This window comes from Natrix helvetica (genome assembly GCF_964273705.1).
Source record: "Natrix helvetica genome assembly, chromosome: 2".
NCBI lineage: Eukaryota > Metazoa > Chordata > Lepidosauria > Squamata > Natricidae > Natrix > Natrix helvetica.
The window spans coordinates 150,399,459-150,424,346 of record NC_138552.1 but is presented as its reverse complement, the minus strand read 5'-3'; the positions used below and the strand labels follow the sequence as shown (position 1 = coordinate 150,424,346).

The following is a 24,888-nucleotide window of genomic DNA, read 5'->3' as shown; positions in this document are numbered from 1 at the left end:
ATTGTGTGTGGAATTCTTTTAACTGGTTTTATTTTAAATTATTGTGTGTAGAATACTTTAAAATGGTTTTATTTTAAATTATTGTCTGTGGAATACTTTAAAATGGTTTTATTTTAAATTATTGTCTGTGGAATACTTTAAAATGGTTTTATTTTAAATTATTGTCTATGGAATACTTTAAAATGGTTTTATTTTAAATTATTGTCTGTGGAATACTTTAAAATGGTTTTATTTTAAATTTTTGTCTGTGGAATACTTTAAAATGGTTTTATTTTAAATTATTGTCTGTGGAATACTTTAAAATGGTTTTATTTTAAATTATTGTCGGTAGAATCTTTTTTTAAATTGTCTTAGACTATTTAAAAAAATTCTATCAACAATAAATTAAAATAAACCATTTAAAAATATTCTATACTCAATACTTTTAAATAAAACGATTTAAAAATATTGTATCCACAATACATTTAAAGTATTGTGTATAGAATATTTTTAAATGGTTCATTTTAATTCATTGAGTATAGAATATTTTAAAGGGTTTTATTTTAATTTATTGTGTATAGAATATTTTAAAATGGTTTTAAAGGATTTTTAAATTATTTATAGAATATATTTTTTAAAAAAAATATTTTTAGGGAATTTTTATTTATTTATTGTTTATAGAATATGTTTATTACAAGAAATGTTGTTCCTTTTTGCAAATGCTTTATTTGTGATGCAATATGTGCAGGTTGGTACATGGTTTATGTGTCTCAAGGTGGCTGCTTTTCTATGGACAGGCCAGGTTGGTGCAAGGCAGCTTTGCCAGATTTTGTGTGTTTCTGTGTGATACTTGGTTGTTTAGGTAATTGTGGTTCCTGGTTCTGTGAGCTTCCTGGCACTGTCCTTTATAATTCCCCACAATACCTTAATGGTTTTTATTCCAGTGGCTTTGTCTTTCCTGTCCTTAGGGTTAGGGAAAAAAAACTGGTTTCATCTGCAGTCTTTTGGGGGGAAATTATTTTTTAATGTTTTCTTGGCACTGTCATAGTTTGTGTGTGTGGGTGTGTAATGTCCCGCAGTTATCTACACATTAATAATGATCAAGTACTAATAATATTTCCTTATACATTTTAGTGACCTTTCCTTACATAATTGGTGTTTTCTTTCATACTTTTAGATTTCTGATTTCTGTTTCTGTTAGTTAGCAATTGGTAAAACAAATCTCACATGAAAAAGTATTCGAAGCCTTCTTGATTTAAATTGTAAATTTATTCATTCCTGCACACTCTAATATTTATTCATTTTCATATTTTGTTTTTCCACTGTTGTGCAAACACAATTCCAGCAGCTGTTAACATGTGTAAAATTAAATATGTATTGTATTCCCTTTGAAATGCCCAACCAAATATTACTGGTTTTAAATCCATATCTTGCTTTACCATTGCTTCTAACCATGACACCACTAACTCTTGAATAGCTACTTGGTCTGTCCTATGTGCTGAACCTAATTCATATATTCCTGTTTTTTGAACTGAGGAATAAATTTCAGAAAAAGAAATCTGTATTGCTCTGTGAATCTACCTATGACATTCATTCTTGATCTAACTTCTTAGATGAAAAACTATCTTTCCTGTTTGTTGGGGGACATCCTTCCTGAAAAGACTGTACATTGTTGGGTGAAAACAAGGTCCATTCTGTTACCTGTAGTGTAGTCCTCAGCTTACAACCACAATCGGGTCCAATATTGTTTTATTTCTTCTGCAGTTAGTATTATTTAACAGGATGAAGAGGCAAACTGAGTATGACCGCTAGGACAGTCATCTTTCCTATGTAAGTAGCTGTTTTATTGCTTTGTATGCTTGTTTCATTCTTAATATAGTAGTGCAAGCAATTAAAGTCTTCCTTTCTGTATTTCTTTGTGCAGGCCATTCATTGGAGCAAGGTGGTCAGTGGGTGACTTCAACACACAAAAGGACAGTAATCTTCCTTGTCTATTATTTTGTGTGCTGGTTTCATTCAGCAGTGCATGCAATGAAAGAGTTCATTTCTGTGTCTCTTCTTTGTGCAGGCCATTCATTGGAGTCAGTGATATTGAAGACTGACAAGGACAGTCATCTTCCTTCTGTAAGTAGCTCTTTTATTATTTTGTGTACTTATTTTAATCTTATTTAAGTAGTAAGTACACAAAATAATAAATTTCCTTTTTTATATCTTTTTGTAGATCATCCATTGGGGCAAAGAATTCAGTTACATCTTCTTGGTCACTCCCACCCCATCACATGACTGCCAAACTACTCCCAGTCACATGACTGCCAAGCCACTCCCACCCAGTCACATGGCCAGCAAGCCACTCCCACCGAGTCATATGGCTGGCAAGCCACTCCCACAAAGCAGGCCACACCTACAGAAGAGGTTCCAAAATTTTTTGAAACCCACCACTGGCATACTTGTACCAGTCCCATTGAAGTTGATAGATCCCATTCTGACTGGAGGCATTTAAGATTATCCAGCAAATGTATAATGGGACCTTTTGGTCCCCTAGTATATTTCAAGCAGGAATGGCCATGACATTTACAATATGCTGAATTGTTCTGTCTTTATAGCAAGGTCATACCATTGAGGTTTGGTGATATCAGTTAGCCTTGGTTTAAGCAGTTGTTTCCATTTCTTGGTGAAAAGCTTAGGCATGTTACCAAATCTAGAAATAAAAAGAGAAAACTAACAGAGCTTGTTTAGACTTAACATGGTTTCTTCCAGATATATTTAGATAAGAACACCAGTGACCTCTGATTAAGATGAAAACATTTGGTGTAGAGATTCAAACATTGATGGCCATTGTGTAAGATACAGAGAGTTGTGGACCAATATATCTAGAGCAGGGTTGTCAAACTCCTGGCCCATGGGCTGGATACGCTACATGCTGGCCACGCCCACATCAAGTTTTGCGAAGGGGAAAGAAGTCCTGATATGACATGTGACATCACCGTGATGATGGTTCACACCCCTGATCAAGAGGGTTCCAGATTAAGAAAAATAGCATATATAGATTTAGTAGACCAGTGCAAACAGTTAAAAAGATTATGATGGAGACTTACAATCTTTATTTTTGTGGAAACTACAGCACTAAAGCAATTAAAAGAATCCTTAAAGAAAAAGCATGGCTGTCTGTGAACATTATTCAAACTAGCTTCAAGGATATGAATACATATGCACGTTCATACTTTCAAATTATTCATTTCTAGTTTGGCCTATTTAAATCTCTAATACACTGGATTTAAACCAGTGGTGGGTTGCCATTTTTTTTACTACTGGTTCAGGTGCACTTGCGAGTGACGCTTCTGCATATGTGTACAAACTTCTGTGTGTGCGCAGAAGCATCTGGGTGGGTGGGCGGAGCCTCCCGCCTCCCCTACTACCGGTTCTTCCGATCCGGGCTGAACTGGGAGCAACCCACTTCTGATTTAAACATAGGGCTGTCATATCTGAGTTGTAAAGTTCTGGTTTACTCCTAGATGACAGGAAATTGTTCTGAAGACATCTTATGTTCATCACGTTTTTTCAGAGTGAGGTAGAAAGAAAATGAAGTAACAGGGAATGGGGGAAAGATACCTTATAACTTAACTTTCATTTCAATATATTTTTATTGTCATAGTCAGCATTAATGGTGGTCTTACCTTTTAGTAGAATCTATTATTTATTCTGTCTATAAATGACGAACAATAAAGGAAACTATTCAGAAGTACTATTGGAGTCTCACATTAATCTTGCCAGATTAAAGCAACAATTTGCATAACTACAGATATATACTCTGGGAATCACTAGGGAAGAGCCATTTTAACCTTCTTCCTGCTGACCAAACTTTCCAAGCTGTGCTGCCTCTTTGCCCTCTGGAAAACAGCCGCCTCCCTTACTGGGAATCCAGACTACATACTACTACACTTATACATTCTTTTTTTTATATAAGCCAAGACTTTTTTTTTATTTTCAAAACAAACACAACACATAAAAGCTTCTTTTTTTGCATACTGTAGAAAGTGTATCAGTTGGTTACAAAAGGCTTTTGTGCATTTCTTCCACATTCATCAAGCATAATTCATATTAACTCAAGTGTTTTAACACAGATATGTATACATTTATACACTTATACATTCTAAAGCTGTTAATGTTCCTAAATCAGTTTATCTCTCTGTTCTCCTGTGCAACTTTCAGCCTCAAGAATACTTTCCTACAGAAGTTATATTCCTAGCTTTAGTATTTCTCTCCCTCTTCCTCCTGTATGTTTTTGTATTGTTTTTATATATAACTGGCCCTCCATTTCATGGGATAATCTTCCTAGGCTTGTTGATGCTCTGATTGTCAAGCAACTCCTGGTCCAGTATCTGATACTTTGCCCCATTCTGGAGCTCCTCCTCCTCTATTGTCGGTCCCTATTATTAGCTTTCGATTGCAGAAAGGTACCAATTTAAGTTGCTGGTTCAACTCCATAGGCCTTGAGCACAGCCACACCAAGTGATTTGGAAAATCCGCTTGTTACCTGAGCTTGTGTGCTCAACCTAATTATCCAGCCAGACCCAACTGGCATTTGTTGGTGCTAAAATAGCACTGTCACAGTTGAGAGCTTTTTCTCTCAACTGAAGCTGGTTTAAGAATAATTTAAAGAGGAGGAAGGAGTACTAAGTATGGTTGCTGCCTTGAATTACTTATAAAAGTAATAAAGGGAGGGGAGATAAGGATCTAATAAATAAATATGAATGGTGGAGCTATATATGAATATGTTGGTTGAAACTAGTTTTAGCTCTGTTTCCTTTTCTGTTGTTTTAATCTCATAGGCTTCATAGGCTTACTGTTTGTTGCTTACTCCTGAAGGGAATAGTGTATGTATGTGTATATATATATATATATATATATATATATATATATATATATATATATATGTATATGTATATGTATATGTATATGATGTATATGTATATGTATATGTATATGTATATGTATACGTATACGTATACGTATACGTATACGTATACGTATACGTATACGTATACATATATGATGTATATGTATATGATGTATATGTATATGTATATGTATTTGTGTTACAACCCCTGGTATGCCTGGTATATATATTGTATTTGTGCTGATAAATAAATAAAGGGAGACTAGTATAGATCTATTTCAAGCTATTTAGCTCTCATCAGCTAGCCATACCCTTACTGGGATTTGAACCTGGGCTAGCTGATGAGAGCTAAATAGCTTGAAATAGATTTATACTAGTCTCCCTTTATTTATTTATCAGCACAAATACAACACAAATGTAACAAAGGCAACCTTAAAAATATGGTTTTCTGCCTGGATGGTCTCCTGGAGTGAGCTGAAAGACAGAAAAAGGGAAACAGTGTGTTCCCTCCTATATTTGGGCATACCAGGGGTTGTGACACAATACATATACATACATACATACATACATACATACATACGTGTGTGTGTGTGTGTGTGTGTGTGTGTGAATATGTGTTTCTGAAAACTGATCTTGACAATCTCGAATTAGTTATTATTTTTTGGCTCAGATTCAGGATATGCCTCAAAGGGGCAATTAAGGAGTGGTTTGCCTTTTTAATGCTTTGATTAAGTTTGCCCTCAGATTTTGCCTTTAGCTATAACATTCTGCTTCTTCCGTATCCTCTCAGCTTATAGATCCAGGGGCTGATTTCTCTGTCTGCAGAACGGTGGGATCTTAAATGGGATCCCAATCCTTCAGAATAAAATTCTGCCAATAGAAGGGAATTTTGTCAACAGAAATTACTTGCAATTACTTACTTGAATAGTCAATAGTGAATCAGTAAGGTGAAGGCTTCTGCTTTAAAATGCCAGTTATGTTCCACAAAATGCTGCAGGTTTGACTATTTTTGGATTATAATTATTCCCTCCACTAGCCACAGCCAATTTCGTATGAAATGCCATGAAATCAGAGAAACCTTAAGGCACATACTTAAAACAACTCAAGCTGCCTGCTAATGTGTGATATTTTTGGTTCAGTACTTTGGATTTGAGCTCTATCAGAAAAGCAGCCCTGAAGCCAGTGGAAGTTTTATCGAAGTGAGAAATGTGGGATTAGATCAGCGTTTACTGATCAATTTGTTCCCCACAAAAAGAAATTTGATGTGTGTATGTGTTGTGTGTATATAATGAATAGAACCTTTTCACATTAAAAAGTCAATATGGGTCACAGGGTTTAGATTTAGCCTTACGGTGCTGTATTAACCTAAAGTTGTGTTTATAAAAGGAATCAAATAGGATGACACGCAAGTAATTTCTGTTGACAAAATTCCCTTCTATTGGCAGAATTTTATTCTGAAGGATTGGGATCCCATTTAAGATCCCACCATTCTGCAGACAGAGAAATCAGCCCCTGGATCTATAAGCTGAGAGGATACGGAAGAAGCAGAATGTTATAGCTAAAGGCAAAATCTGAGGGCAAACTTAATCAAAGCATTAAAAAGGCAAACCACTCCTTAATTGCCCCTTTGAGGCATATCCTGAATCTGAGCCAAAAAATGGCTAAGGTTAAGATGGAATAAAATTGCCACCAGTCAAATCTTGGCTTGGATGAAGTAGTGGCAATGAGGAAGACCACTGTTGCTTTGAGGAGTTTACTGATGTATTTTGATTTCTCCTTCATTTTAAGAAAAGTTTAGAAGTTTGGAGCTCATTCTGAGCTAACCTTGTTTTTTGCCCTTGTTTATTGAATAAAGAAAAGGGACATGGTGGCTCAGTGGCTAAGATGCTGAGCTTGTTGATCAGAAAGGTTGGTAGTTCGTCAGTTCGAATCCCTAGTGCTGCGTAATGGAGTGAGCTCCGGTTACTTGTCCCAGCTTCTGCCAACCTAGCAGGTTGAAAGAACGTAAAAAATGCAAGTAGAAAAATAGGAACCGTCTTTGGTGGGTAGGAAACAGTGTTCTGTGTGCCTTCTGTGTTTAGTCATGGTGGCCACATGACCACGGAGACGTCTTCAGACTCTTCGGCTTTGAAATGGAGATGAGCACCACCCCTTAGAGTTGGGAACAACTAGCACATATGTGCGAGGGGAATCTTTACCTTTACCTTTTCTGAATAAAAGACAATAGCAATAGCACTTAGACGTATATTCTGCTTCATAGTGCTTTATAGCCCTCTCTAAACAGTTTACAGCTGTTTATATTGCCCCCAACAATCTGGGTTCTCATTTTACCTCGGAAGAATGGAAGGCTGAGTCTGGTGAGATTCGATCTGCCAAATTGCAGGCAGCCAGCAGTCAGCAGAATTAGCCTGTAGTACTACATTCTAACCACTGCACCACCAGGGCTTGTGGGTTTCTGATGGGGAACTTTTCACATAGCTTTCTTGCTCTGAAAGTCTCAGACTTTCAACTCTCATTCCAGTCATATGCCACCCAGTTTGGATCAGGTCTTGCAGTCTGTCAGCCATAGCAGGGCCGTGAAGTCATGGAGCCAGCTTTTGATAATTAAAAAAAAATCCATTGGGGTTATTGTTTGTCGGGAACTTCTGCAAGGAACCTAGTACTGAGTACTGTGGACCACTTTTGGGGTATCTCTGCTGTTGTTATTAAGGAGATCCTGGCAGCTTGTTAGAGATTTGGGTATTGCTTGATAGGTATGCTTTTTATATCACCCTTTTAACTTCGTTTACTTGAACTAATAATACAACTTAAAACCCCTTCATTTACTGTTATGCTTATTGTCTCTGGATCCAAAAGAAGCAATTGCCAGAGTACCTGGGTACTGCCCTGACACTTTACAAAGTAGATGGCATCTGTCCATTTTGGCTAATTAGGATTGGGATGTTATTAATGCTAACTTTAGTTCTATTTTATTTATTTATTTCTCAAATTTCTACATCACCTATCTCACTGAAGTGACTCTGCTTTAACAAACAACATCATAATATAAAAACGTGACTAAAGCAGAGTTACAAAGAAAGTTAAAATTTGCAAGTAAAAAAAAACAACTAAAGTTAAAATGTTAACAAGGCTAAAAAGTTAACAAGGTGGAGGGAATGCCCTCCAGATTGCAGCCATTACCAAGTTTGCATAATACTCTTGGATTCCCTCTGCCTCAAGCTAATTGGTACAGCCAGGTCTTAATACTCTTCCAGAAGACCAGGAAGGATGGGGGGTTGTTTAAAAGTTCATCTAACTAACCTGAAGTATCACTTAAGGTAATTTCTGAACTAGTGGTTTATAGCCAGGGTGGGATTCAGCCGGTTCGGACCAGTTCGGGCGAATTTAATTTTAATCTGGTTCGCCAAACTGGTAGTTACAAGGACTAGCTGACCCCACCCCTCCCCTCCCCTCCCAGGAATCTTCACATGGCCTGTTCATCATGCCAGGTAAATGAAGGACCTGCACGGAGGCTCTGGGAGGCCAAGAAATGGACCTACTGGAAGTACTGGAAGTCCGGAAACGGGCCTGATCCGGCCTCCAGAGGGCCTCCGGAGCCCAGGGGAAGATGTTTTCACCCTCCCAGAGGCTCGAAGAAAGCCTCTGGAGCCTGAGGAGGGCAAAAAATGGGCCTAGCAGAAGTTATGGGAGTGTGGAAATGGATCCGTTTCCAGCCTCTGAAGGGCCTCCAGAGTCCGGGGAGGCCATTTTTGCCCTCCTGGAGGCTCGAGGAAAGCCTTTGGAGCCTGGGGAGGGTGAAAATGCCCCCTCCCCATGATGCAGGAAGCCAACTAGGCCATGGCCCCATGGCCACACCCACCCAGCAACCGGGCGGAGAACTGGTTGCTAAAATTTTTCAATCCCACCCCTGCTTATAGCATTTTCTTTGTATCACGCAACTAGTATTGAAGTGGTAAAAACTTGTCTGCATTACTATATTACTGACACATCCCTAAAGTATCTGACACACAAGGGAGAGAGAATGGAATAAACTTGATCATACCTTTGCTCCCCAATACACATTAAGAACTGAAGCTCTTTGATAGAATGGTTTGTCCAGTTATAATTTTTCAATTAACAAGAAAAGTTAATAGATCTGTTCTTTGCCATTAAGTGATTTTCTGGTTTGCTGACTCAATCTTTGGGCAGAGACATTATTTTTAAATGTTCTAACCTAAAGGATGAAAAAGACTGAAAGAGAAGAACGAAAAAGAAAGAGAGAGAAAACAAAGCCATGATTTATGGAAGGCTAAGCCCCTCCACTTTATAAAATTAAATTGAGAGTTATGATGTTCAGAAAAATACACATCTGTCTTCCTGAACCATTTGTTCTCACAGTGATGATAAAGAGACCGAAAGGATATTATCAGATGTTATCACATACCCCAGAGTTCCAGATAATTTTGCTAAAAGAGATTTATAAATAATAAGTTAGCATTACATTTTAAGTAGAAATTTCTTAAAAGGTATAGGCAATCACAATTTTGTTTCTCTTGCTTGATGGTGAACATGAACATATGTATGCGTGTACCAATCTCATCAGGATTTACTTTTACACTGAGATGTAAGCAATGTAGCAATGACAAGTCCTTTGAACTTGTTTTAGTAATTTCAAATGATGATAATTCAAGGCAGCCAAAATCTCCCATCCCTTTGAAATATCTTATCCTGGGAAATTCATAAGACATAAAATGCACTCCCTTTTGTTATTTAGGAAGGTGGTGAAAATGAAGCTTTTTCATAGTCTTTTAATTCACAATCTGCAGGTATTCATGGTGCCAACTGGGTACATTCAAGATCTTTTGGACTATAATTTCTAGAATTTCACCTCTATTGGTTGCAATTAAGGAATTATATATATATCAGCCTATCTTGAAGGCAATAGCTTGGGAATACATACTCTAGTCTAGGGGTCTCCGACTTTGGCAACTTTAAGCCTGGAGTACTTCAACTCCCAAAATTTCCCAGCCATCCGGCTGGGGAATTCTGGGAGTTGAAGTCCACCAGGCTTAAAATTGCCAAGGTCGGAGACCCCTGCTCTAGTCAAAGCCACCTGTTCAGTGAAATGTCAAAGAAGTGTCCTTGCACAAGAGGGCTTCTGTGACTATGTTTTACCATAGAAACCCATTCATAAATTAGTTCATTTGCTTCTACTGTTTTAAGCCACCAGATATAGCATTGGCACGATTTACTGCCTACTAAGGTGTTGATGACAAAACCTTCTGCCTTAAGTAGGTATTTGTGAATTATAACAAGTAGGGTGCATTTGAATCTCCCTTGAAGAGAAACAAAGGGTGTTTTATCACAAGTATAATGGGAAATGTGGTCTTCAGAGGTTATTTATATATTTGGTATACAAGTGGGTCATTCCTTCTTTCTGCTTCATTTAAATAACCTTGGTTACTGGGAATTAGTCTCTGAGTAAACTAGATGAGATTTTGCAAAATAAGCTTGAATTGTTAGCCCGCAGTACGGATTTTGAAAAATTGAAAGTGGAGATTAAACAAATACACAAATTATGCTAAGTGTACATTACATAATAAAGTTTGTGTGTGCACACAAGTGTGTGTGTGTATGTGAAGCTACAATGTTGGTGTCAGCGTTCCAAATATCATGCAGAATTAAATCAGAGTCCAAGGCAGAGCTATCCTTTAAGTTCCAATTTAATAAGATAGACATGTTGGCACATCTGTGGAATCCCAAATCTAAAAGCTTCCTGGGATTCCACCCAGTTGAAAGTTCATGATCTTATCCCCACACCCATAAATCCATTACATGGTCCAATCTTCTTTGGCCACACTGGCATTTCTACCCATCTAGTTCCGGTCAGATGCAGAGGTGTGGAGACAAAAGATGACCTTGATTTCTAGAAAGGAATGATAACAACACATTCTACAATTCTACTCCTTACTATTCCCCCTCCCAATTACTACACTAATGAAACAGCATAGGAAAATAATAGAGAGTGTGGCAGGCCAAAAATCCTAAAAGGAATATAACTGCATTGGTTCTATTTCCTCTGCATTTCTGTATTTATTAATTTATTTATTAAATTTATACGCCACCCATCTTGCCAAGGCAAGCTCTCTCTGAACTGTCCCTGACACAGTGTGGGATTCTATTGGTTCAGACTGGTTTGGGTGAACCAGTTGCTCCGACTATCAGCTGGGAGCAAATTTTGTTTGCTCCGACTTTGAGCTGTGCCCGCCCAACCGGCCCTGCGCTATACTCACCTATATTCCATTTTCTGAAGCCCAGCTGATTGGCGCGACACAGTGGATTGCTGCGCCTCAGCTGTTTTCCTCCCCACCATGAATGTGGAAGGTGATTTCTCTGCAAACTGCAAAGTGTGCATTCAGCGAACCGGTTGTTAAACTGGTAGGATCCTACTCTTGCCCTGACACAATCATTTTAAACCACTTGCCATGGTTGAAAACTGAAATATAAATTTTAGTCTTAACCCATCAAAGCAAAGAAAGAATGATCTGAAGATCTGGCTCTTTTCCCAGGCCTTGGGTAAGGATGGTTAAAGCTGCCTTTTAATCTAGATTGTTTTCTCTTGTTCCATCCAGTTGTATTCTGTCATTATTACCCTTTTTTGCTTGCTTTTTTTTTTTGCTTGTTGTTTTTAATGTCTCATTTGTAAACCACTCAGAGTCATTGGGAATCGGGCATCATCTATATATATAACAGCCAACTACCACTCACTTATCATAAAATCTCCAGAATGGTAAAGCCTACATACTTGAAATTTGGCACGTATATTCCTCTTGGCTTCTAGGTGCTTGTTAAAAAAGGATTTTTTGAAATGACCATCAGATCATCAGTATTTCTTATACAGTACTATATCAACACATGTCGATGCTAAGGAATTAGACATTCTACTCCCCCTCCTCCTCGCTAGACTGAGCATGGGCGTGGCCAGCTTATGCTAGAACACACAACGTACCCAGGGAGGTACACATTAAATTTCTCAGAAAAATCACAAGAGATGAAATTCTGAGTGCACAAAGGGGGCAAGCTTTGAAATACCAAGATAGGGAAATAACCATCCTGAAACAGATCCCCAAGAAAGTGAGGGAGAAAAGAAAAAGCTATTCGCAATTGGCGAAGAAACTATACCAGAAGGGGGTGTGGTTCAGATGGTTGATGCCTGAAGGTATGCTAATATTCTGGGAGGACACAAGAGTTAGAATTAATACACCCATAGAGGCGCAGGCCTTTATGGAAAAAAATAAAGTACTCCTAGATAAATCAGATGATCCTACAACAGACATGCAGGACACGGGAGGGGCCGGAGCTCTGCTGGCGGGGGGAGAAGGGACAATACCAAGAAAACTCAGATCACAAAAATGAGTAAGAAAATCCACTTGATATAAATTGATCAAAATTATTAACTGAATTTACATGCTGACTATATATTGTTATTTAGTATTGAATTTTTTGTAATTGTATTCTATGAGTATGGAGGGAGGGGACCCCTGCCGCACATTGCAACTGCCAAAATTTGTAACCTTTCCTTTACCCTTTTCCTATATTATTTCCTAAAAAACCAATAAAACTTTGTTTCAAAAAAAAAAGTGCTTCCCATATGAACTGGCAGAAAAGTATCAGGAGATGTGAAAACTGGTCAAGCCTTGAGGGAAATTATAAAAATGGATGGGAACCCTAATAGTTTGGGGCTCTTGTGCCTAATGAGGTATCAAGGATGGCTGCCTCTTTCTGTGAGCCAAAAATCTGGCTTTGACCACAAAACTTTGAGGAGCGCGTATGTGCAGCTTTTAATTCAGAAACCGAACAATAAAAGTTGTAAACCTACGTTTGTTTCTAAGGCTATTGAGCTTCTGGATTAAACAACAACAAAAGTAGATGTTTCAAAAAGATCCTTTTTATTCTCAGTCTGACTTCTGTTTTCCCAAGCCTCTCCCATTTAATCCTTTTTATGCAATGGCATGACCGGTAAAAATGTATTAGCACCTGGGTCTTTCAGTCAGAGATTCATTAAGGAAGTGGATTCATTTCAGCCATATGAGAGATGGTGCAGAAAAGCCATAGATTCCCAGGGAGACAGCTTGTCTATAAACCTGTGAAAAAAATTCTCAAAATAAATAAGAAGAGAAGAAAAGCCAAAAAGAAGTCTGGCTCTTTCTGTCAAATCGACTTCTTTCTTATGAATCCTGAATATATTCTGAAATTCCAAGAGCCTATTAGAGCAGAGCCTATTTCATTAAGGGTTGTGTTTGACCTCGAGGGGCCATGGTGGGCGTGGCGCTGTGGCCACCTCGATGTCACTTGTGTCGCGGGTGCCTGTGGTGGCCCAAGCGCTCTGCCAGAGAAAATGGGCTCCCAAGCTGTTTTTTGCTGTGAAGGCTTCCTGAAATCCTCTGCCAGTAAAACAGAGCTCAGGAGGGCCACCCACAGGCGGCCTCCTGCAACCCTCTGCCAGCGAAAATGGAGGTCAGGAAGGCTGTGAGCGGCCCTCCTGAGTTCCGTTTTTGCTTACAGAGACAACACAGGGTGGTACTTTGCTATTTCTAGGGTGGCCCCGGGGGCCAGATCTAAGCACCCTGCGGGCTGGATCCGGCCCTCGGGCCTTGAGTTTGACACCCCTGTATTAGCACAACCAATATGTAACTAGCTTATAATTAATTTTATTTGGATTGTTTTCCTTTTTACAACAAGAGTTTTAGCTTCTTTGTTTATAAGCTAATTTTGTATTAAAATCTTACCAGGCATAAGACTGTACAGTTTAAACAGCAATGCTTTGTTTTGTCATGAAGTTCAAAGTTTAAGTTTTATACTTCTTAAGTCAGAACTGAATAAGCTTTTTGCATGATAAGCAAAACTTCTTCAAGGAAAAACAAAGTCCAATTGGAGACAATCATGACCTGGATGACTGAGAATCTCCATAGATATATACTTACAATACAATAGCAGAGTTGGAAGGGCCTTGGAGGTCTTCTAGTCCAACCCCCTGCCTAGGCAGGAAACCCTATACCGTTTCAGACAAATGGCTATCCAACATCTTCTTAAAGACTTCCAGTGTTGGAGCATTCACAACTTCTGGAGGCAAGCTGTTCCTCTGATTAATTGTTCTAACTGTCAGGAAGTTTCTCCTTTTTTACTTTTTTACTACTCAACTTTTTTACTACTCAACTTTTTAAAAAGCATCTAACAATCTAAAGCTTCATCCTTTCTAATTTTCTTGTTGAATTGAAGAAACAAATTGACTGGCCCATCACAGTTAAATTTTACTCCTCTCCTCTCACACAAAATGTGTTTCATACTGACCCCATTTAAAACTCAGGAAATTTTGGAGGCCCAAAAGGTTGCACCTTCTCCCACTGCATACAGGCCCTGTGTTTTTTCCCCCTACACCCACCTGTTGTGTTCTTTTCCAAAGTACGGTACCTATATTCTGAAAATATCCCAAGCTCTTTCTGTTTTGCAGAACTTTCAGGGCAACCTTTTAGCAGCATCTTAGTGCCCTAAGCGTCTCCTTTTATTGGAATAAGTGGTTTTCCCCTGGAAGATTCCTAGTTCTAGCAATTAAGGGCACTGCAGTTATTTCTTCTTTTCCTCATTTTCTTAATCATCAAGTTAATTAATTATTACTAATTAATGTATTATATAGGACGATGAGGATGGAACAGATAATTGAAAAAAAGCAGATTAACATCAAATGAAAGACGTTTTTTAAAAATACCATGCCTAAATTAGACAGATTAAGCATTGGCACATTTTTGAGAAGAGATAGAGAGATTTCTTCGAAAACAGTTATACTTTCTGAGATGCAAAACCTGGAAGAGTGGGATGGGGAATCAGATTGGGATTTTTAAAAATCGCTGCATTGCAAAAACCTTCAACAATTCTATTTGTACAGGTCACAAAGACACTTTGGAGGATGCTATGCCAAACCAAATAGCTTGATGACATGTTTCCAGCAAGATGGCCAATTCAGTTATCATCAGCTGCTTTATTTTAGCCACTCTGGCCCCCAGCAGCTGCTTTTGTTGGCTAAGAAGCATGTAAACAGGATGACAAGCTATTTCCTCATTAATAAGTTATGACTCCCTCCAGCCACTTGTGGAGCAGAGTGTGGCCTCTGTTTTCATTATTGGCTATGTTGGCACAGAGATAGTTGGGTGGCACCTTGAGATACTATAAATTGCCAGTGAGGAAATGGCCCAATAATTCTTGGCCAACTCATGAGGGTGCTTCCTCTCCTGCTATCTGGACTCTCCTGTCTTCCTTGTCCTGCTTATAACCCCAGTTTTTTTCTCTCTTCAGTTCAATTGTGTCCAATAGGGACTATCTGGACTAGTTCCCTGAGTTTTCTTGGCAAGATTTTTCAGAAATGATTTAACATTCCTTCCTTCGTAAGGCAGAAACAATATGACTGGCCCAAGGCTCACCAAGCTGGGTTTGGGCTAGAAGTCAGGTGCTTTAACCACTACACCAAATTGTCTCTCAGCCCCAATTTACATTTTTCTTTATTTCTGGGCATAGCATATATCCTAGCAAAGCACCAGGCTCACTTTTATTTTTTCAAGAAATGTATAGAGGACCCAAATATTTTGTGGTAAATAAACACCAATATTTACCAATAAATAAATAAACAAAACTTTGTTACTGGAGGCTGCTTTAAAAACCAATTTCTGGTTTGCTTTTTTTAAAAAAATAAACAACAAACATGTAATTTTGTGTTAGATAATGTAGAAACCTTTGCAGATGCCATAGATAATATTATAAGATGGACCTCTTGCTATTTTTTAAGAGCTAGGAAAACAGTGGAACCTACTTTTAAAACTTGACATCAAACTGTGATGTATCAATCATCTTTGGTAATTTCTGGATTCTGCATTTGGACATTAGTTTGAGTTTAAAAATGCATTGTGTGTAATGGGGGACTCTAGGCCACTTTATCTCACCAAACCTATATGATACATGAAAAACCTCAACCTATTCTTCAAAGCATCTGAAGACAGGATAAGAACCAATGGATGGAAAGTAATCAAGGAGAGAATCAACCTAGAATTAAGGAGAAATTTCCTGACAGTTAGAACAATGAATCAGTGGAACAGCTTGCCTCCAGAAGTTGTGAATGCTCCAGCAGCATAAGTTTTTAAAGTAGTGATTGGACAACCATTTATCTGAAATGGTATAGGGTCTCCTACATGAGCAGGGGGTTTGGATTAGAAGATCTCCAAAAATCCCTTCAATTCTGCTATTCTGATATCTGTTAAACTACCGGTGTCAAACTTTGTGGCATCACATTGGTGTCATGTGACGTTTCATGACGTTCTTTCTCTTTGCGCTTCTGGGGTGGGCATGACGCATCCGGCCCATGGGCCCTCAGTTTGACACCCCTGTAAATAAACCAAAAGAAAAAAATGAAGATGGAGAAGTGACTGTATTAAAGCCACAGTCTATGTGTTTAATCATTGGTGACACTAAATGTGACAGAAACTGAGATTAAATTCAGAGGAATTAGCAGCTTTTTGACCTGTTCAGGGGTCTCTGCAAAGTAGGACACAAAACGTCAAGAAGATGGCTTGGCTGATCAAACCGCTGCTATTTTTATGCATGACCCAGAGGTTTAATCACAATGATGTGGTCACCAAGCTTGACTTTTTTTTGACTATGTACTCTTTTCTTTTGGCTGCTAAGAAGATGAAATAAGAGGATTCCAATTATGCTCACCTGTTGGAAAGACAATATATAAAGGAGTAAGCCAACAAGAAGGGAAAACACATATTGGGGAAGAAGAAAACAACAGCAGATTCATAATTTCAAATCTTGATAATATCTACCTCTCTATTTATACCCATTATAGCTTTGTGAATAAATGTTTTTCCCTTCCAGATGAAATTATATGACTAAGATAGAAGAATATTTTAAGAAGTGTAAACCACATGTTTTCATGCTTTTTGGGGTTGATTTAGGCAGTTATTTATAGGATCATGTCTCAATTAATTATTTTGTTCAGAGCAGCCCACAAGTGACACTAATTATCTAGCAAGTTTTTTTGTCCTCTTGCAGTGTATACATCCTCATCTGGCTTGTGCAAAGAAGAATGTAGGTATGTGGGCATGGTGTTACTTATTTTTATTTGTTCGTTTTGATACCCTGTGCATCCATACAAGTGCATCCATGACAAGAGGAAAGCAAGTATGTGTATGTGCAGATGAGGGTGTGTTGACGGGAATAAAAACAGGTTCTTTAAATCAGGAACTTGGCTTGTGCCCTGTGAAGTGTCTAAGTTATGTATCTATCCATCTCTGTGACTAGCAACAAGCAGGCAAGATTAGACCTCCAGGGAAGCAAAACAGTCTTAGCGGGGAAGAATCTGCTAGGTAGGATGATGCAGATGGCATTTCTGAATGCCTTCCCCTTTCTGATGGTGTCTTTTTCTTGGGTTTTTTTCTGTAGTTTGAGCTGTCTTGGTGAAATATCCCAGTGTTCATATGGTTTGTTCTCTGAGCTTTTTGTTTAGTTTCCGAATGTTTCTTCACTAGACTAGGTAACATCATTGGGTTGAAGTATCTTATTTCAGTTCTCTTCTGCTTTTAGTAGAAGTATCTCTGTAATAGAAAAGCAACCCATCAATGCCAAAATATACCATTGTGGGATCCCCCCCCCCCCCCCATGCAGCTACTTCCTCTAAATATGCTGTCCTTGATTAATGTGAGATTGTGACCCTTCCCTTTTTCTGACTGCAGGCTTGGAAGACGTGGAAGGGTGATGTTGCAGAAAATTAAGGGACTCAGACTTTGGAACCAAAAGAAGTAGTTTTTATTTGTGCAAAGGTTCAGAGCATTCAAGCCGAAGCTAACATCTGAACAAAAACTTACACAGTTCTTATATATGTTTCAAAAGCAGTCAGACACGTAAATGTATTATGTCAGCGTTAATTGGTCACATAATCCCTTGTTCCCCAACCCCCGGGCCACGGACCGGTGCCGGTCCGTGGATCAATCGGCACCGGGCCGCCCGAGGAACTTCAAATCATTTCACTGTGGCGGGCGGCCGAGGCGCAGAGCATTGCGCCCTCCCAAGCCCGCCCATTGTGTGACAATAGCGAATGAAAATTCGCTATTGTTACACTGATGCTCCTCCTGGCCAATCAGGGAGCGGGTCCTCCCGCTTCCTGATTGGCCGAAAGGCAAACCTCACGCCATTGGCCGAAAGGCAAACCTCACGCCATTGGCCGAGGAGGAGGCGCCACGGGAGGACTGAGGACTCGAGGTAGGAGACGCGGGGACTGAAGAGAAGCTGCCGTAAGATAAGTGCACGGAGGGGGGGGGGACTCAGCACTATCAAACGGAAAGAGGAGCAGCAGTGGTTTTATTAGAATGCCCTCTCATTCACCCAGGCCTATTGCACTTATTTAGGTCAATAACTCCTGGGTCGAATGTGTTTGTGCGGGTTCAGGTATAAGTGCAGGGAGGGGGGGAGGGGGTTCTCTGCTATTGAGGAGACTCAGCACTATGGCGCGATGATCTCTGTATTGAAAGGGGTAATGCTGCCATCTCTGTGTTGAAAGGGGCACGCTGGCATCTCTGTATTAAAAGGGGCACGCTGGCATCTCTGTATTGAAAGGGGCACGCTGGCAACTACGTTCGAGACAACAACTCTGCCGGTGTTCTGGATTAAAGTCATGGCGGAATACACTGAGATTGCCACCACAGCACTTAAATCCCTATTGCCATTTCCGACAACCTATCTGTGTGAAGCGGGGTTTTCTGCAGTGACAGCAACCAAAACAAAACAACGGAATAAACTGGACATAAGCAACACACTTCGGGTGTCATTGTCTCCTATTACCCCCAGATGGAACCATCTCGTTGCAAAGAAACAAGCTCAGGGTTCTCATTGATTTGGCATTCTAGTGAGTTAAATAAAATAAATCACTTTATATTCATTTTTTGGTGTAGCTGTATTTTATTTTGAAGGCATGTTTAAATACAATTAAATTAAAATTATTAAATCAAAACAAGCGGGCCACGGAAAAATTATCAAACATTTACTGGTCCGCGGCGATAAAAAGGTTGGGGAGCACTGACATAATCTATAGACTACTGTTACTATGCAAAAAGCAGATAAACATCTTGGCCTCTTCTCATAGATAGAGGTCACAGGTGACTTGCAAAGAAGCGTCTAAGTTTCCAATAATGTGTTTGTAGTTGACTGAACTTTAGCTGAACATGGGGCAGGTGTGAATTTGAGGCTTGACACTTAATCTTCCTGTTTTTCTACAAGTCTTAAAAGTTATTCCTTCTTTCTGTCTTTCCTCATTTCATGTCTTGTCTCACTCTCATGTCCTGCTTTACTTTATGTCCTGCCTCAGTGACAGCAAAAATAAAAATGCTTCCATTGTCCAGTAAAAGAATGCCCATGTCTTGGTTGGATCCATGATGTTTCCTCTCTTGCCCCAAAGTGGTCAGTTTTTCATCTGTCAACATTTGAGAAGGAAAAAAAGAGCATTCTTCTGCCTAATCGCATAATGATCTACCTGGTTCCTGAAGAGCATTTTAGAATACATTCAGTTTTCACTGACTGAAGAATTTTTCAAGGGAAAACAATCTCTAGTCCTAGACCAAATCAGGGGCCCTTTTGATAATTCTCAGAGACTCTGCTGACTCTAAAAGTTGAAAACAAACAGCAGTTTCCTGTATTATCAGGCAGGAAACATAACAACAGCATGAGAAACATGTATGGCAGGGGTGTCCAAACTTGAGAACTTTAAGACTTGTGGACTTCAATTCCCAGCTGGCTGGGGAATTCTGGGAGTTGAAGTCCACAAGTCTTAAAGTTCTCAAGTTTGGACACCCCTGATGTATGGAGACCAGAGCAGAGGTGGTATTCCAGTTCTGGCAAACCAGTAGTGGAAACTTTGAGTAGTTCAGAGAACCGACAAATACCATCTCTGGTTGGCCCTGCTCTCCCACCTCTGCTGTTCCCTGTCCTATATTCCCTTGTTTTTTTAGCTCAGCTGATTTGCACGGCAGAGTGGATTGCTGTGCCTCAGCTGAGCTAAACAACAGCTCAGCTCACCAGCGCTGACCCTGAGGGCAGTCTTTGAGTGCTGAGTGCATGTGCAAAGCGCTCTCTCATAGAACCAGTAGGAAAATATTTGGAACCCCACCACTGATGGAGTTATCACAACAATGTCATTGTTGAGATTTCATTTTAAAGGCACATTTAAATGCAGAAATGTTATTACTAATTATTCTTAATTGAGCCAGAGATCAGTTTGTATGTATGCAGACATAAGTTACATTTGGGTTTATTTATTGGATATAAACCCAGATAGCCAAGAATGGGTCATGTTTTTCTTTGAATTCGCTACCCATAACAATTTTGAGTAGCAAAAATCAGAAATCTGATAGCACCTTTTCCTGATATATGTTTTTTTTTAATTAAAAGGCATACATTTTCATGAACTGTAGCTCACTTTATCAGTTATACGGATGTTTAGCAAAACAGATTTATTAGAACCAGAAAAGAAACAGTTCAAACACGCTGCAAGGGATGTGCAAACTCACCTGGAGAACGCAATACGTTAAAATTGTGTCATGCATGGTAAGTGTAGCCTCCTGCAGTGGAATGATAGTTTGTGGGTTTTAAACAACTCCTCTCCATTCGGCAATGATTCCAAGAGGAGCTGAGAGTGTCATCTTGGGATCTGTCAATTCTAACTGCACAAGTAAAGACAAATGAAATTGCCCATTTAATTAAGGTATTGCAAATTAGTTCATCGAGGCAGTAAAATCAACATATGGGAATTAGATCGTGGATGAGGCGAACTGAAGTTAGGATTGTGACTAGACTCAAACGGTAGGTGGGTGCTTTGCTCACACCAGGACACGGAAAATTATCTGCTCCCTTCCTTAAGACAGTCATTGTGCCTGTGGACTGGCACTGGGGAAGTCGTATTAACTCCCCACCCCCCTTATGCCACATATAATAAGCAGTAATGTTTTTCCTTTTAAACAGCCCTTTCTTCTCCAGCTCCATTTTCTTCCAGACTCGGAGATAATTGCCAGTCATTTAAGACCCTTCAATCTGTCCGGATATCAGCCAGATCCAATTGTGTTTTTCCACAGATCTTCAAAGAAGAGACCATGAAGAAGAAAACTCTATGCTTTTCATTTGCAGTACAAAACGTGTTCTTGCTTTATTCCACCAGAAGAGGGCGGTCTTTGGAAAGCACTTCACGTCAGCCTGGGATTTCTATTTTGCTTAAAAACAGCAGAGGGAAAACAAGCGCAACTTTTTTCCTTGGCACCTCGCTAGACCTTGCCTGGAGCAGGCGGTGGGGAAAAAAAAACACCACCCCAAGTCCTTCATTACAAAAGGGATGCAAAAGATTTTTCCCTTGGAAGTTGGGAAGCCACGAGATCGCAAAAGCAGCCAGTGGAACTTAAGGTTGTTTTCCTCTCTCTCTCTCTCTACTAGAGCTATCCTGTATGGGTACTTTTTGTGCTTCAGGAATACAGCATTTTCTCTAGGGATGAGCTGCTTCTGATGAGGAATCCATGCCACTTTGGAAAAAGACAGAGCAATTTCCCAGCGCTGGGTGAGTTTCCTTAAAAGCATTTATTTCTCTGCGTTGAAATTTGCCAGGACAATTCAAACGCATGTGCTCTGACTCAGAAGCAGTCAGACGATCTGCCCCTTTAACGAAGCTTGTTGCACACTTCCACAAGGCTTTGCAACCTGCAGATAGATTTGGGTCCCCTTTCCTAGCCCTGCTGAAAGTCGTTGGAGTTCAGATTGGCTAAGACACAGCGAGCATTGGCTTTTTGCAAAATTACTCAAGGTTTGTCCAAGGGAAGAAGCTGTTGGAAACACAGCTGCAAGAATTTTTTTAAAAAATGACTGAAGATGTTAGTTTACAAGAGCTGGACAGCGACAGGTCAGAAAACAGTGAAGAGATGGAGATTATTGTTAATGTTGGAGGAGTAAGGCAGGTGCTGTACGGGGACCATCTGAAACAGTACCCCGACACCAGGCTAGCAGAGCTTGTGAACTGTTTATCAGGAGGTTATGACATGATTTTCTCTCTGTGCGATGACTACGATCCTGGGATAAGAGAGTTTTACTTCGACCGAGATCCAGATGCTTTTAAATGCATCATCGAGGTGTATGATTTTGGGGAGGTTCACATGAAGAAAGGCATCTGCCCCATTTGTTTCAAAAACGAAATGGAATTTTGGAAAGTGGATCTGAAATTCCTGGACGATTGCTGCAAAGCACATCTGAGTGAGAAAAAGGAAGAACTGGAAGAGATTGCCCGTCGGGTCCAGTTGATCTTGGATGACTTGGGAATGGACTCCTCCGAAAACAGCTGGGCAAAGTGCAAAAAATGTATCTGGAAATTCCTGGAGAAACCTGAATCATCCTACCCGGCTCGGGTTGTAGCCGTCACGTCTTTTCTACTCATCTTGACCTCATCTGTGGTGATGTGTGTGGGAACCATCCCGGAACTGCAGGTGCTGGACTCTGAAGGTAAATCCGTAGAGCACCCAGTTCTGGATAAGATTGAAACGGCTTGTATTGTCTGGTTTACTCTTGAGTATGTCCTCAGACTCATCTCGTCTCCTAATAAGTTGCACTTTGCTCTTTCTTTCATGAACATCATTGACATTTTTGCCATCCTTCCTTTCTACATCAGCCTCATCCTGACCCATTTGGGCACCAAATTAATGGAACTAACCAATGTACAGCAAGCTGTCCAAGCACTTCGGATCATGAGGGTGGCCAGGATTTTCAAACTGGCACGCCACTCCTCAGGACTACAGACACTAACCTATGCGCTTAAGAGGAGCTTTAAGGAACTGGGGCTTCTCCTGATGTATCTAGCAGTTGGGATCTTTGTGTTTTCTGCCCTGGGTTACACAGTGGAGCAAAGTCACCCTGAAACACTGTTTAAGAGCATCCCTCAGTCCTTTTGGTGGGCGATCATCACCATGACCACCGTGGGTTATGGAGACATCTACCCAAAGACAGTGCTGGGGAAACTCAATGCTGCTATCAGTTTTCTTTGCGGGGTCATTGCCATTGCCTTGCCCATCCACCCCATCATTAACAACTTTGTGAGATACTACAACAAGCAGAGAGTGCTAGAGACAGCTGCCAAGCATGAGTTAGAACTGATGGAGCTCTATGCAGGGGACCAAAAAGGCAGCGTTTCCCATGATAAGCCAGCACACCTTCTGGGGAATGGAAACGAACATTCCCGATGGAGCAGACACCAGAAATTCTCCCACAGTGACACCTTCATTCACCTTCTGTCAGACGACAACTATTACCGAACCAGGCTTCAGAGTTGCAAGTAATCTGCCTCCATTCAGAAGTCTGGAATAAAAGAGAAAGAATAGAGAGGACTCCTTTGAGGTCAGACTTCGTTTTCCCATGGGCTTAAAACATGCAAATGTCTCAGTGTCTCCACTTTCTTTTGGTAAGTCATGGATTAGAGAAACTGAAGAGTGCAGAGAATGTATAGCCAACCCTGCTGATGCAGACTGCCACTTCAGAAGCCAAAAAGATAAATGAAAATAAAGATCTGTGGGCCTCTTGCCCAGTTCATGTTTCGTGATTGTTTATGCAACCGTATAAAATCGCAAAAGTTGTTCTGCATAATAATAAAAGCAAAAATGCATGTGTACAGAGCTGGTCAAAGACCTCTCTGAGTTGCTTGATGGAAAAGTCATTTCAACATTTCTGAAATGCTTGGTATGTATAGCACAAATGCAAACCAATATTTTTACAAGTGAAATCCAGTTGAACATATAATACTCTGGGAAATGTGTTTTTAATAACCTGTAAGATTTGGTGATGCAAAACATCCCTTTTTAGCAAAGAAAAAAGATTGCTCCTGAAGGAACTCTAATAAAATAATATTTATGCAAAACAAGAGGGCCTTCTTTGGATCTGTTTTTCTCCTTATAATTTCATTCAGTTCCTTGTAGAAAAGTTCCATACTTTAAAACTTTACACCAGCCTTTCCACCCTTTTATAAATAACACTTTCATTAGCCAAAAAGGAGAAATAAAAGTGATCAAAGGAAAACTTGTCACAACAGAATGTATTATTTATAGTGGTAAGATGTTTGTGTAGTTTCTAGCAATACAGCATTTGATTTCTTAATAAGGGGACAAATCTCTCCTGCAGCCTATGTTCTGAAGGATGGGTATACGGCTTGGATAATTTATAGATATCTATGGAGCTAGCCAAATATAGTCAAGCAAAACATCTTATAAAACTGAGGGACTTTAGATGGCTAGAGCTATTTACTTCTGGAGGGGGTGGCTTTATTGTGCTTAGAATTTCATGGTAAAATTCAACCCCAAGGTGTGATTAATAGTTTACATTTCAAGAGTGGTGGACGAGAACTGAGTAACTGAAGTTCTGGCAATATCAGAAAGGGTACCATAAATAGATAGGTTTAAGCCACTGTAAAAAAAATAGGAATCATGTCTTCTGGTAAACAGAATGGCTACAGTTGCAATGAAATTTATTGGAACTGGAGTTTGATGTTGAAAACGTATTTCACTCATCGGGACCGCTCAGTTTTACAAGTCATGTGATAAGAATGCCTTGGATCCTTTTCTTAGTCTTGTTTTCCTGAGAAGCTCAGTCACATTGTCCAATGCTGGATAACTGAGGCAAATAGAAAATGGCAACAATCTCTTAATTTGGTAACACTCTTTCGCCAGATGTAATAAGAGGAATGCAAATGTCCTCTGCCATTGTACTTGCTCCCTTATGTTCAGTTCTGATCCATCAGATTGGAGGGTAATTTAAAAAATAATAATCCTCGTGCTTCTATTTTCTTCTATTACTTGGAAGATCTCAATAAGACGGCATGCTATTTGTGGGGCAAGTGGGAAAGGGTTCAAGGCAATGTTTAAACCCCTCATTTTTAAAAAATAAAACCCCTTGATTTTAATTGATTGCATTAAGAA

The 24,888-nt window shown here is 39.6% G+C and overlaps 1 protein-coding gene across 1 annotated transcript; it reads left to right on the top strand.

Annotated features, from left to right (window-relative positions):
* The first annotated feature begins 21,455 nt into the window (after nucleotides 1–21,455).
* On the top strand, nucleotides 21,456–23,797 carry KCNF1 (potassium voltage-gated channel modifier subfamily F member 1). The gene has a single exon (XM_081944827.1). It carries the CDS (start codon nucleotides 21,796–21,798, stop codon nucleotides 23,257–23,259), a length of 1,464 nt encoding a protein of 487 aa, XP_081800953.1. The 5' UTR covers nucleotides 21,456–21,795; the 3' UTR covers nucleotides 23,260–23,797.
* Nucleotides 23,798–24,888: the final 1,091 nt, after the last annotated feature.

Coding starts and splice junctions, on each gene's coding strand:
- KCNF1 (XM_081944827.1), top strand. CDS start 21,796: ATGACTGAAGATGTTAGTTTACAAGAGCTGGACAGCGACAGGTCAGAA.